This window comes from Ranitomeya variabilis, chromosome 1 (genome assembly GCF_051348905.1).
Source record: "Ranitomeya variabilis isolate aRanVar5 chromosome 1, aRanVar5.hap1, whole genome shotgun sequence".
Classification (NCBI taxonomy): Eukaryota; Metazoa; Chordata; class Amphibia; order Anura; family Dendrobatidae; genus Ranitomeya; species Ranitomeya variabilis.
This window is the reverse complement of record NC_135232.1, coordinates 514,906,371-514,919,778: the sequence shown is the minus strand read 5'-3', so window position 1 is coordinate 514,919,778 and position 13,408 is coordinate 514,906,371. Positions and strand designations below refer to the sequence as shown.

Sequence of the window (13,408 nt, the reverse complement as noted above, 5' to 3'; positions counted from 1 at the left end):
AACAGCAACATTCCAATCCATTAAACTAAAATGACCAAGATATACACATTTGATTATGATTAATGTAGTCAAAAAGGCATACCAAATCTGCAGAGGTAATATCACACTTGTTACTACATGTAAAACAGCGAGAGAGCAAGCAGTCCTCTGCAGGGGTTTGTGCTGGAAGAAAGGACTGTTTTATGTTATTCTAACAACAAATCACAAGCAAGATCTTATGAATGAAGAACCTCCGCCATCCACTTTCTATAGCATACTGTATTTGTACCATAGATGAATTTCACTTTATAAAATGGAAAGATTTGTAATCAAATAAAGATGATGATTTTATGCCACGTGAAATGGAGGGTAGATAGAAAACATAATTGCTCTCAGCCTTCTACTCAATATTTTATTACCTATCTCTATTCTATGTAGTCTGCTTCAGGATGCAAAGATAATCATTATATAGAAAATAACTTTCCTTTATAATGTGACTGCTTCATGATAAGAAAAAGCTGTAACACTTCAATTTCTCTTTGAAGAGGTCATTTTTATTCTGATCTGCAGCTTCAGATGTAAAAATGATAAAATGATGGCTAACTACAGGCACCAATAGAGGAGGTATAGTTTTGCTTGCTCTTGTACTTCCTCCTTTTGTCAGGAACTTTGTTAACCGCATAGTCTGTAATGCTGTTTTTTTGCAATAAATATATGGGAACTGACAAATTTTATTCATCACCATATGTTGGGACACAGCCAGCCTAGAGGATACTATTAAAAATTAACTTTGAATTAAATCATAGCTTAAAAAATTCAGCAGAGCAGCAAGAGCCCAACTCCAAAGCTAACACCTACTATCAAGATACTACATACGGGTCACGTCCATACGGGTAGAAGCATCCCTCACTTTCACCTGTCCTGCCCTCTGCAGTTGCCCCTGCCCTAGCAAGGGCAGTACCCAAGTGGAGCTATTCTCCTTTTTCATTCACCTTATTGCACTGTGACACTTTACTCATTGAGTCCTAGCATCACTAGCCAGATATGTTGCCTAACATTCTTACTAAATGGGATGGGAATGCTTTTTTGTGGTTTGTTGTATCTTGATAGTAGATGTTAGGTTTGTATTTGGGCTCTTGCTGCTCTGCTGAATTTTTTAAGCTAAGATTTAATTAAACGTTAATTTTTAATAGTATGATTTAGGCTGGATGTGTTAGTAATAATGAGGAGGTGGCCTGTTAAAGACAGAAACAGAGGCCTTTATTGCTTCAAATGTTGGGAACACAACTTTATTGCATAATTTTGTTTGTTATTGAGTTCAATAGAGTAAAAGTGGAGATTAAGCTTCTAAACTGTGGTTGCCCTACAAGATAAGTGATACATTTCTAAGTACTGGTAGTCAGACCGCAGAACCACCATTGAACATGAGAGCTGGGTCCCAAAATTCTAAGGAAAAGGAACAGTTGTGCACATGTGTGATTATCACTCTATTCAATATCTATGGAGTGATTGTAACAATCCCATTCTTGCTAACAATAGGACTCCCAGCGCTTGAATTGCACCTCCAAAGTCTATACATTTATCACCTATAACCCTTTAATTTCTAGTTATTTTTGAAATTTGGAGCTATATACAAAAATGAGTCTCTCATCCCTATAAAAAGATAGTATGAAGTTAATCAGCAAATTTTTAACCTGCAGAGATAAAAAATTCAAAATTCCTAAAACATCATGTTTATGGACATTTTGTTTAAAGTGCCACTATCATTTTGTAGACAAGCAATATCAGTTTACAAGTATTCATTCAATGCTATATGTTAGTAGGCCAGCTCTTTCAATGCACATTCAATTTGCCAAAAATATAGATTTCTGCAACACAAACATGACACTAGCAGCAAAAAGATAGCTGTATGCAGGCTCACAGGGTGATATGTTACACCTCTAGCTGCTGCTTCAGTCTAGAGGAAGCTTCTCCTGCAGAAATGTGTGCATTTAAGGCAAACTTATCACCAACACTTAAGTCCTGGTTTAGTTTTTATTAGTATGGACAGACCTTTACACAGTGCTGAACATTACATTTCCAGTGCCCTACAGGGCAAGGGGGAAGAGCGAGACTAAGTGCCAGAATTGGCGCATCTTAGAGATGCGTCTTTTCTGGGGAGGCTGAGAGCTGATGTTTTTAGCCTGGGGGGCCAGTATCTGTTAATTTGATGTATTTTTCGGACTATAAGACGCACTTTTTTTCAAAAAACATTTTGGGGAAAAATGGGGTTGCGTTTTTTATTAAATGTCTCTTTTTGAAATACAGTTAGAAATTAGTATGTGCATGCGCACTTTATGTATTGCATTCTGACCATAAGCAGTGCTGGCTTCTCCCCTCTTTTGCTTTTACATTGGTATGTGGCTGACCACCACTGTTGCCGCGCACACTGGGTTATGTATGCCATTCTTTCTGTGTTCACTGTGATTGATAGGCTGCTGTACACACACACAGCAGCCCTGCCCTGCCCTAGGCTCTGTTTAATTGTGCACCTGTGTCTCAGCCTGTCTCGCCCTTTATCCGTGGTGCTGGTTGGGCAGTGTGGGGGTTAAACCTGAAATGTCTGTCTGGACCTGGTTGGCCTTTATCTGCGCTTGCACTCTCTGGCACCATGGGAGTGATTCAGGAATGCTTCAGGTACAGCTTGCATTTAATGTGGTCTTGCTTTTTAGAGGCCGTAATGGCACAGCGAATATAAAAAACGTAGAGTAGGACTGCCCCATTATGAGAATACCGTGAAGTGGCGGGGTGGCTCAAAGAATTGATCAATTGCTTGCTAAATGTCTCATTTTGAAATACAGTTAGAAATTAGTATGTGCATGTGCACCTTATGTATTGCATTCTGACCATGATTCAGGAGGTCCGCTGACATTTTCTGAAAGCCCAGAGCCCCACACTTCCATTGGTGCAATGCGGTGGTCTCTGGGAAAATGGCCACCAGAGGAGGTGCATGTTGCAAATTGACATCTTGAAAACGGGGCCTCATCTGAGGATGGGAGTCAGATACTCGCCAAACAACAGGACGCCCCCCCCCCCCCCCCCCAGTAAGCTGAATTCGGATTGTAGGACGGACCCCCACTTGACAAATTTATTTTTTTCCCTATTCTTCCCTATGTGCTCCTTTTATTTACCCTCACGCTGCAGCAGTTCTCAGAGTAGGAGCTTCGGATGGCATATGTTCTGCCTCCTATGCCACTCCACAGCAGTTTTAGGAATAGCCATGGGTGCCACACTGAGTCGAAGGTCTTCTTGAAGTCCACAAAGTAGGCATAGATCCTACCATGCTTTGTATTGTGGACTTGGTTTTTGATGAGGCTGTGCAAGGTGTAGAAGTCCATGGTGCAGTGGTTTGGCATGAAGCCTGCTTGGCTTTTGCTGAGGATGTTGAATTGGGTGAGGATCCTCTTGTTAAAGACACAGCAGAAGAGTTTCTCCAAGTTGCTGCTGACACATATTCCCCGGTAGTTTGCTGGTACTTGTCCCCGTTTTTGTGTATCAGGGTTATGAGTAGAGATGAGCGAATTTGATCTGGTCAAGGCTTATTCGGCAAGCTATAGCGCTTACCGAATAAGTTGCAGAGGGAACCCGGCTTCCTAGAAAGCCCCGGCTGATCAGCTGTTCGGCTCCGCAACTGCATGTGTCACAGCTGTGACAGTCGCGACACATGCATGAGGAGCCTGCTAGTTGGGCTTTCCATGCATCTGTTGTGCCTGTCACACAGCCGCGACACACTAAGCTGCAGAGCCGAACAGCTGATCAGCCAAATAAATTTAAGCATTATAGCTTAAATTTGCTCATAACTAGTTATGAGTCCATGGATCCAGTTTTTGGGAAAGTAGCCAGCCTGCAGTACAATATTGAATAGTTTTGTTATCGCAACCTGGATGTCTGGAGGGCTGTATTTCAGCACTTCTGGGAGGATCTCATCTGGGTCACTGGATTGCTTACCTTTTATCAGTGTGATCATTTTTGGTATTTCTGGCAATCTAATTAGTGTGTCCAGAGGGTTTCAGAAGTCTTTGAATTTTTCCTCTGTAGCCTTCAGTTTGTTCACAAGCTCTTTTATTGCCGGGTTCATGTCTTTACTTGGGATGTCTTTGTAATCGTCTTTGTATAAATATCTACTAGTATAGTGAACGCTCTGTTTACTATCTGTGTGTATCAATCTACTAGTATAATGAACTCTCCATTTACTATCTATGTATACCTGCTAGTATAGTGAACTCTCCGTCTGCTATATATGTACTGTATATTCAAATTCAAAGAAGTTTTATTGGCAGGGCCAAATAAACGTTTGTTTTGCCAATGCACATGTACAGTAGGGACTGTGGGGATGATAAGTAGGAACTGTAAGAATGACGGATGGGACACATCCAGGTTGTGGGCTAAGGATGTCCATGGCATATCACAGTTCTCTTGTTTTGCAACCTATGGCACGCACTCACATAATGCAGTGATATCTCCAGCGACCTCTCTTTTTCTGCCAGCAGGATATACAGTATGTGTTCTCTTCCTCCTTCATGGAGTTGAAATCCGGGAAAAGATCAGATCACTCCTGAAGTGAGTGTCTCTCACTGCTGAGTATTTGGTGCAGTGTCGAAGGAAGTGGATCTCATCCTCCATGGCCTCCAGGGCACAGCGTGGGCACAGTCTGTCCTCCTGGGGCTTCTATCTCTGTCTATGCCTGCCGGACTCGACGGCCATATTGTGGGCACTGAGTCTGTACCGACTCTCTAGATATGGAGCCAGTCTGTAGTCTCTCTGTAGACTCCGGTACATGGTCAGAGTCTGTGTGATGCTGATATCGTTCTTCCAGTCACTGATGTACCTTTCCTGGCCCTCGTCTACCATCTTCCTGATTTTGTCTTTTGTCAGGCTTCTTTGGTTGATGTTTTGGTCAGGTTGAGTTTGGGTGAGCTGCTCTGGAAGTCCTGGTTTGTTTGGTCCCTTTACATGTAGCAGGGCTTTATGATGATTGGAGCTCGGACTGCTACTATGTAGGTGAGCTTGAAAGGACAGTGCCCTCTTCAAAACCACTAAGAGCAGTGGGAATCTGCCCAGCTCAGCCCAACAGACACTGTTGGTGGTGATCCTAAAGATCTGGAGAAAGTGCTTACAGAATTCCGGGGGGAATATTTCTGTTAGGCTGAAATTTTACTTTGACCAGTCTGGGTATGTCTGAGGGCCCCAAACTTCATTGCCTTACAGGAAGATTGGAACGGTGATGGCATCAAATATTTTCAGCCAGACCCTCATTGGAAACTTAAGATGGTACAGTTTCCTACGGATGGCATGGAAGATTTTGCAGGCCTTGTCCTTCAGGGTCTCTATGGCTTTTTTGAAGATCACTTACTGATGAATTTCCAGGCCCAGGTAGATTCATTCCTGTAAAAGTACAGTTGTTTAGCACAAATGATGGGTGCTGGTCTGATCTTGGTTTTCTCCTTTTAAACATCATGATGTTTATTTTATTTCGGTTGATGGGTAGTGCCCATGTGGAGCTGAATTTCTCCCAAATTTTCAGGTTGTCTTGAAGACCTTTCTCAGTTGGTAACAGCAATAGTAGGTCATCTGCATACAGCAGATACAATTTCACCTGGCCATCATGAAGTGTAAGACCTGGTGCCGTGGAAGATTCCAGAGCAGTGGCCAGCTCGTTGATGTAGATGTTGAAGAGTGTTGGACTTAGGCTGCAGCCCTGTCTGATTCCTCAGCTCTGTTGGAAATAATCCATTCTTTTCTCATTCATCCTCACACTGCAGCGGTTCTTGGTGTAGGAGCTTTTGATGACGTCATATGTCTTTACTCATATTCTGCTGTCCAGCAGCTTCAGGATCAGGCCCGGGTGCCATACTGAGTCGAAGGCCTTTTTAAAGTCCACAAAACAAGCATATATCTTCCTGCGCTTTGTGTTGTGGATGTGGCTCTGAATAATGCTGTGCAAGGTGTAGGTGTGGGTTGTGGTGCCGAGGTTTGGCATGAAATCTGATTGGCCTTTGCTGCGGACATTTTGTTTGGTGAGAAAACAAAGGATCCTTTTGTTCAGGATGTTGTTGAACAGTTTTGCCATGTTGCTGCTAACACACATGCCTCTGTGGTTGGCAGGGTCATACCTGTGCCCACTCTTGTGAATGGGTGAGATGAGGCCTTGGGGTTCCAAGTACGAAGTAAGTAGCAAGCGCTTGGCATAATATTAAACAGTTTATCCACTGCAGCCTGTATTTCTGTTGGGTTATATTTCAGCATTTCCGGTGGGGTTCCATCCAGGCCACTGGATTTTCTACACTTTATGGAAGAGATCAGCCAGATGTTGCCGCTTTGGATATGGATGTTGCTTTTCTTGCTTTTTGTGCCCATGTTGCTCCAAAGTTCCCAGAAGGAATTGTCTTGGAGGGTGTCCTGCAGCTGGTTAAGTTTGGTGGAGATGTTACTCTGCTTCTTCCTACTGAGGATGGTTTTGTATTGCCTTTGTATGGTGTCATAGGTATCCCTCAGATCTAGGTGGTTGGGGTCTCGGTGTTTCTTGTTTGAGGCTGTTCTCACAATCTTCTGAATGGCTTTACATTCTCTGTCAAACCAACCATTGATCTGTTTTTCTTTTGGCCTCTTGTAGTTAGCTTTTTTAAGGTCAGACAATTTGGCCATAGTGTAAAATGTATCATTAAGGTCTTTTGCAGCTTCACTCACTCCTTCTGGTTTTGATTTGTACTCGTAGTTGTAAAAGTGGTGGAGCATCGCAGGTATTTTGGGTCTGTTTGTCACCTCTGCTATGGCTTTTTTGTTGATGATTTCTTTGAAGATTTCATTAACAGAAGAAGATGGCTGTAACCTGCCAAGTGTGTTTTTGGGGTGACTATGAAGGAGACAGAATTTTCTGGGTCCATGTCTGTAATTGCATAGTCTACTACACTCCTTCCTACATGGGAATTTAATGAATATTTTCCTACAGAGTCTTTCTTGGTATGGCCATTGAGTATATGAAGTCCTAAACTTCTGTGTAAGTTCAGGAGCTTTTTGACACTTTTTTTGCCTGCACTGTCATAGCTGTCTTTATCTGAGTGTACTGAGTCATGGGAGTCAATCTCTGTACCAAATACATTGATGTTTCCATCTGTGGTCAGAAAGTCTTTTTTTCTCTGTGTTCTTGCATTGAGGTATCCAAAGATGAGAACTTTGCTCAAAGCCTGGTAATGGGCAACTTCTCCTTGTAAGATCTCAAATCTGTCTGGATTGAAGTAGGGTGACACTGGCTGTGGTATGTACAGTAGGTGGTGCAGAGGTAGCTATCAGACTGAGAAGTGAAGATGGAGCTGCTGATTCTGATCCATATCTGGCTGCCTCCTCTCTTCACTGATGGACTGTTGGAGCTCCCCTTTATACCAGACCAATATTCCTCATGAATAGTGTTGAGCGATACCTTCCGATATGCAAAGGTATCGGTATTGGATTGGATCGGCCGATACCAGCAAAATATCAGATCTCGCCGATACCGATACCCGATACCAATGCATATCAATGGGACACAAAATATCGGAATGGTTCCCAGGGTCTGAAGGAGAGGAAACTCTCCTTCAGGCCCTGGGATCCATATTCATGTATAAAATAAAGAATAAAAATAAAAAATATTGATATACTCACCCCTCTGACGGCCCCGGCTCTCACCGGTCCAAGCGTCTGCCTCCGTTCGTAAGAATGCACAGTGAACTAGGACCTTCGATGACGTCGCGGCTTGTGATTGGTCGCGTGACCGCTCATCTGACCGCTCACGCGACCAATCACAAGCCACGACGTCATCGAAGGTCCTTCACTCCCTGCATTCTTAGGAACGGAGGCACCGCTAAGGTCCAGGGTCCGCCGGAGGGGTGAATATATCAATATTTTTTATTTTTATTATTTATTTTTTACATGAATATGGATCCCAGGGCCTGAAGGAGAGTCTCCTCTCTTCCAGACCCTGGGAACCATACGCACCGCTGCATTATACTCTGTGAGGGGGGCTGCAGTATACTCTGAGGGGGGCTGCAGTATACTCTATGAGAGGAGCTGTATTATACGCTATGAGGGGGGCTACATTATACTCTATGGGGGGTGCATTATATTCTGAGGGGAGCTGCATTATACTCTGAGGGGGGCTGCATTATACTCTATCAAGGACCATGGTCATTGCAGTAAACTATATGTATTATACAGAACTTGCATTATACGGTATCAAGGACTATCTGTACCCATCATTCTTCCTCAGCTGGAGTAAAGAGGCTGGGAAACAAGCGTCAAATGACTTAAATATTGTCGATCACGCTCCTTTAACAGCTTGATCTCAGCGCATGTAAATACAATAGAAATTTTTCTGTGTGATGGTGCAATATGTGAGCATTTGGGGCACCACTTTAAACTTGTTTGCAGGGCCCAACTTTGGATAAAACCGTCCCTGTCTATGTATATCTACTAGTATAGTGGGCTCTCCGTTTACTCTTTTGTATATGTAGTAGTATAGTGAGCTCTCAGTTTACTATCTATGTATATCTATTAGTATAGTGAGCTCTTTGTTTACTATCTATGTATATCTACTAGTAAAGTGAGCTTTCCGTTTACAATCTATGTATATCTAGTAGTATAGTGAGCACTCCGTTTACTATTTACATATATCTACTAGTATACTGAGCTCTCCATTTACTATCTATGTGTATCTACTAGTATAGTGAACTTTCTATTTACCTTTGCCTAAAGACAATACCGTTACAATACAAGTTACATTTTTGTCTAAAAGTTGATCTAAGAGACAAGTTAAAACAGTTATGGCAGATTTTAAGAAAAACATGGCCAAAACTTAAGTTACTAAAGGGGTATTACTCCTTTTGGTCAAGATATGTTCACTTCCAAAGCATATAAATATGCCCTGTTTATCTTAAGGACAGAAGTGTGCACGGTTTATTACAAGACATAGCTCTGTTTTGTAATGAGCTGAGCCTCTTTGTAATCAGCAATAGTGATGAGATACTGTACTCGTTGCTCGGGTGATCTCCAAATATTTGTAACTGCTCGGAGATTTAGTTTTTGTTGACGCAGCTGCATGATTTACAGCTGATAGAAAGCTTGAATTCATGTGGGGATTCCCTAGCAACCAGGCAACCCCCATATGTACTCAGGCTGTCTAGCAGCTGTAAATCATGCAGCTGCGTCAACAAAAACTAAATCTCCGAGCAGTTACAAATTGTCGGAGACCACCCGAGTGTGCTCGGGAAAACCCGAGCAACGAGTACACTCACTCATCACTAATCAGCAACCTTTAATTTCCAATAATGCTCCTTTAAATTTGTTGATAGTAACATAGGTCATTGTAGAAGGGCACTGGGATCATGAACTCTGAAGCAAACATGGACAATTACGGTATTTATGGTCAGGCAACACTTTGGTGAAGAATGTATGCATTAGCAAGGCAAAACCTTGAGTGATACTTGGTGGCTTCTGACTATTAAACCACAAGCTGGCACTGTAACAGGACCAGAGATCAGCCTTCTATCCAACTGAAAACTCCTTGGATCCAATTCATCAAAACTTTTACTCCATCAAAAATCTTTGAAGGTTGCATAATTTTGGTGCAACTTGAGGCTGGGTTAAAATTTTGTGACTTTTGGTATTTTCATGCCATTTTTGCCCAGCTCTGGCAAAGCTAGGCTGCGGTGACCAGTGGTTGTAAAATATATGACAAGTGGTGGAGTTCGCTATGTCACAAATCTATATATATAATTGTCTAAGGGGTACTTCCGTCTTTCTGTCCTCAACTTCCGTCACGGAAATCCCGCATCACTGATTGGTCTCGGCAGCTGCCTGTCATGGCTGCCGCGACCAATCAGCAACAGGCAAAGTCCGATTAGTCCCTCCCCTACTCCCCTGCAGTCAGTGCCCGGTGCCCGCTCCATAATCCCCTCCAGTCACCGCTCACATAGGATTAATGGCAGCGTTAACAGGCCGCGGTGTAACGCACTCCGTTACCGCTGCTATTAACCCTGTGTGTCCCCAACTATTTACTATTGATGCTGCCTATGCAGCATCAATAGTAAAAATATGTCATGTTAAAAATAATAATTAAAAAAACCCTGCTATACTCACCATCCGCCACCTTTCCCGCTCCTCGCGACGCTCCGGTGACCACTCCATGCAAGCGGCAGGTTCCGGTGGCAAGGATGGTATGCGAGAAGGACCTGCCATGACGTCACGGTCATGTGACCGCGATGTCACCACAGGTCCTGCGAGAAGGACCTGCCATGACGTCTCGGTCATGTGACTGCGACGTCCTCACAGGTCCTGCGCTCATACCATCCCTGGGACCGGAAGCTGCCGCGTGCACCGCACACAGGGCCAGGACTTCAGCGGGCGTTCGGAAGGTGAGTATATGTTTATTTTTTATTTTAAGTCTGTATACTACGTGGCTCTGTGCTGTATACTCCGTTGCTGTGCAATATACTACATGGCTTGGCAATATACTATGTGGCTGGGCAATATACTATGTGGCTGGGCAATATACTACGTGACTGGGCAATATACTACGTGGCTGGGCAATATACTACGTGACTGGGCAATATACTACGTGGCTGGGCAATATACTACGTGACTGGGCAATATACTACGTGGCTGGGCAATATACTACGTGGCTGGGCAATATATTACGTGACTGGGCAATATACTACGTGGCTGGGCAATATACTACGTGACTGGGCAATATACTACGTGGCTGGGCAATATACTACGTGACTGGGGAATATACTACGTGGCTGGCATATATACTACATGGCTGGCCAATATACTACGTGGCTGGGCAATATACTACGTGGCTGGGCAATATACTACGTGGACATGCATATTCAAGAATACCTGATGCATTAGAATCAGGCCACCATCTAGTGTTACATAAGCAGGGACTAGAGTAGAGTAGACTAGAGATTTCTGACAAGGCACAGGCAGAGCATTACCCCACTCAAACAACGCTTCCTGATTCATGAAAAGGTGTGCGTGTCTTCATGAATCAGGAGTGTCTGACTTCACCACATGTCCTCACCAAGACAGTACTAATCAACACCAGTCTTGATAAATCGGCCCCTTGAATCTACCTTGGATAGAGTGCCATCAGACAAAGCTGATACAGCAAGAGCATGAATCAGAAAAAAATATTAGAGGCCAAATCAAAAAATTTGTAGATGGTAACATCTGAAGATAAAAAACACACAAAAAGAAAACACACATATAGAAATAAAATGAAATATTTATCATGTAATAAAGCTATGAACTTTAATTTAATAACCAGAAAACAATATTTGATTTTACCCCAAAAAGTTGAACACAGCTTTCACAGTGATTTTGAAAGGGGATACTTACTAGACTGCATTGTGCGCTCTTTAACATCCAGGGTCCAAGCACCTTGACCTTGATTAGAACGAGCAGCGAGGCGAAATATATACTCTGTATTGGGTTTTAGGCCTTCTACTAAATAAGATGTTGCGGGATCAAATGTTTTTCTTATCTGTTAAAGATACAGCATCAACACACCATTACTCTACGTATACTGAGTGTGGAAGTGAGGCGCACAAGGCAGAACATGACACATTACTCACTGTGCAAGAACATCATATACACTGGAAATAGACATAAATAGCAATTTAATTACAACCATCTAGAGGAATATAGAAGTCTACTGTTTTCAGTAGAAATGCAAAAAAAAATTCTTAAGGGTATAACGCAACAATTTTATTTTTAATGCAGATGATTATCTTTTACACTAGCATATAAATGTGAACTAGTACAGTACGATTCCAATCGCCATGTACCCACCCTCTCTGTTAATATGTACAGGAGTGGTTAAAAGAGAAAAAAGGTTTTGGTACGATGTTAGCTAGTCCATTGCTCTCAGTAAGAGAAAGAAAATCATAATCTTGTAGTTATAATATACCTAGGTTGGTCACATGCTGAGTGAAGCACCGATCTCTGTTAATATTGATCAGTACAGGCAACTAATAGGCCAGAAAAGGAGCCGTGCCTCATCAGAAAGGAGGTGAGAGTGGTAGGTGCAATGGACACTATGTTAGCAATAGATGTGGCTATTATTGTATGGGAGCTTATTAAAGAGCGCTTTGGTGGTTGTGGCTCTTACTGCTATAGAAACATGCCGTCCCTGTCATAGGAGGAGGTTCTCACACATAGGATAAGATGTGACTCTTATGGTTATGAAGCAATACTAATGGTAAGACAGTAGAAAAGGGGCCACATCTATAATCAAAATGAGTGACTATATCAGTTCAACATCCTGAGCCTATGTCTGAAACAATCTTCTCCTCTCCATTTTACATGGACTTTTTTTTAAAGAAAATACCAGAGTCCCGTAACTGCTGACTGTTATCTGTTCTTACTACATTGATCTTGAATTTGTTTTCTAGAGGAATTAAGCATCACCTAATAAGCACTTTTTATTGCTCCTACGTCAAGGCTAGCAAGCTGGGGCATTAGCTGTAGTTGTGCCGTGTGACCCAGATTCTTTTATTATGGGTACTCTGGGATTAAATGCCGCGCAGCTGAAGGGCTAATAATACTAAATGTAGTTTCCAAGCCTTACTGCTGCCTCACTTTTTCCGGTTTCTCTTGCGCTTGGGACAAGCAGCAAACTGAAGAGAACCACCCACTAATTCTACATATCAAGGCTTTATTTTTATTGGCCAACATCTGGAATGGAGTGCAAAAGTGTTCTTGTATACCAAGCTCTTACAAGTATTTACAAGAATGCTCATTCAGTTTTCTTCATCTAAATCAAATTGGCCATTCCTGGATTGCTCATCAAGTGCATATAAAGAAGTATGGCCATGCTCCTTACTTCATCTCCAAAGCACAGACAAGATAAATCTTCACTTGATTCAGTAAATTATAAAAGAATGGCGTGTGGGCAGACTGAAAGTGTAGAGGTTTCCTTCACAAAATACTATGAGAATACTCCTTATGTAATGCAAAAAAAAAATGCACTTACCTCATTTCCTCGCTCTCCTTCTTTGTAACAAACCTCATATTTTACAATGCTATCCTGACGAGGGGGGCTCCATGTCAGGCTAATGCTGGTCTCGGATTTGGCTTCAGCTCTGAAATTCATAGGCTGGCCTGGGACTGTTCAGATTTCAGGGAACAAAACAAAATACAAATTATAGAATTATTATCTGGGATCAATTTCTCTTATTATAATCATACTACAATCAAAGTGGACATTTTCTTATTGATTAAGGAGAGACTTCATAGCATAATGTGATCCGTTTTACAAACACAAGTCCTGTATTATATGCTTTTGTCTTCTTATTGTGCACATTATTATGTGACTGCTGTGCCAGCTGATTGCAGAATTGTTCTCGTTTGCCAA

General features: G+C 42.3%; 1 protein-coding gene across 10 annotated transcripts in view; it reads right to left on the bottom strand.

Moving 5' to 3' along the window:
• PTPRS (protein tyrosine phosphatase receptor type S) overlaps nucleotides 1-13,408 on the bottom strand; it is a 721,726-nt gene that overhangs the window by 285,331 nt on the left and 422,987 nt on the right. For all 10 annotated transcript variants that reach the window (XM_077253515.1, XM_077253581.1, XM_077253506.1 and 7 more), the window contains 2 exons: nucleotides 13,028-13,161; nucleotides 11,392-11,536 (listed from right to left, as the gene is read on the bottom strand). In XM_077253515.1, coding sequence (XP_077109630.1) covers nucleotides 11,392-11,536; nucleotides 13,028-13,161 — 279 coding nt within the window. The remainder of the gene's footprint in view (nucleotides 1-11,391; nucleotides 11,537-13,027; nucleotides 13,162-13,408) is intronic.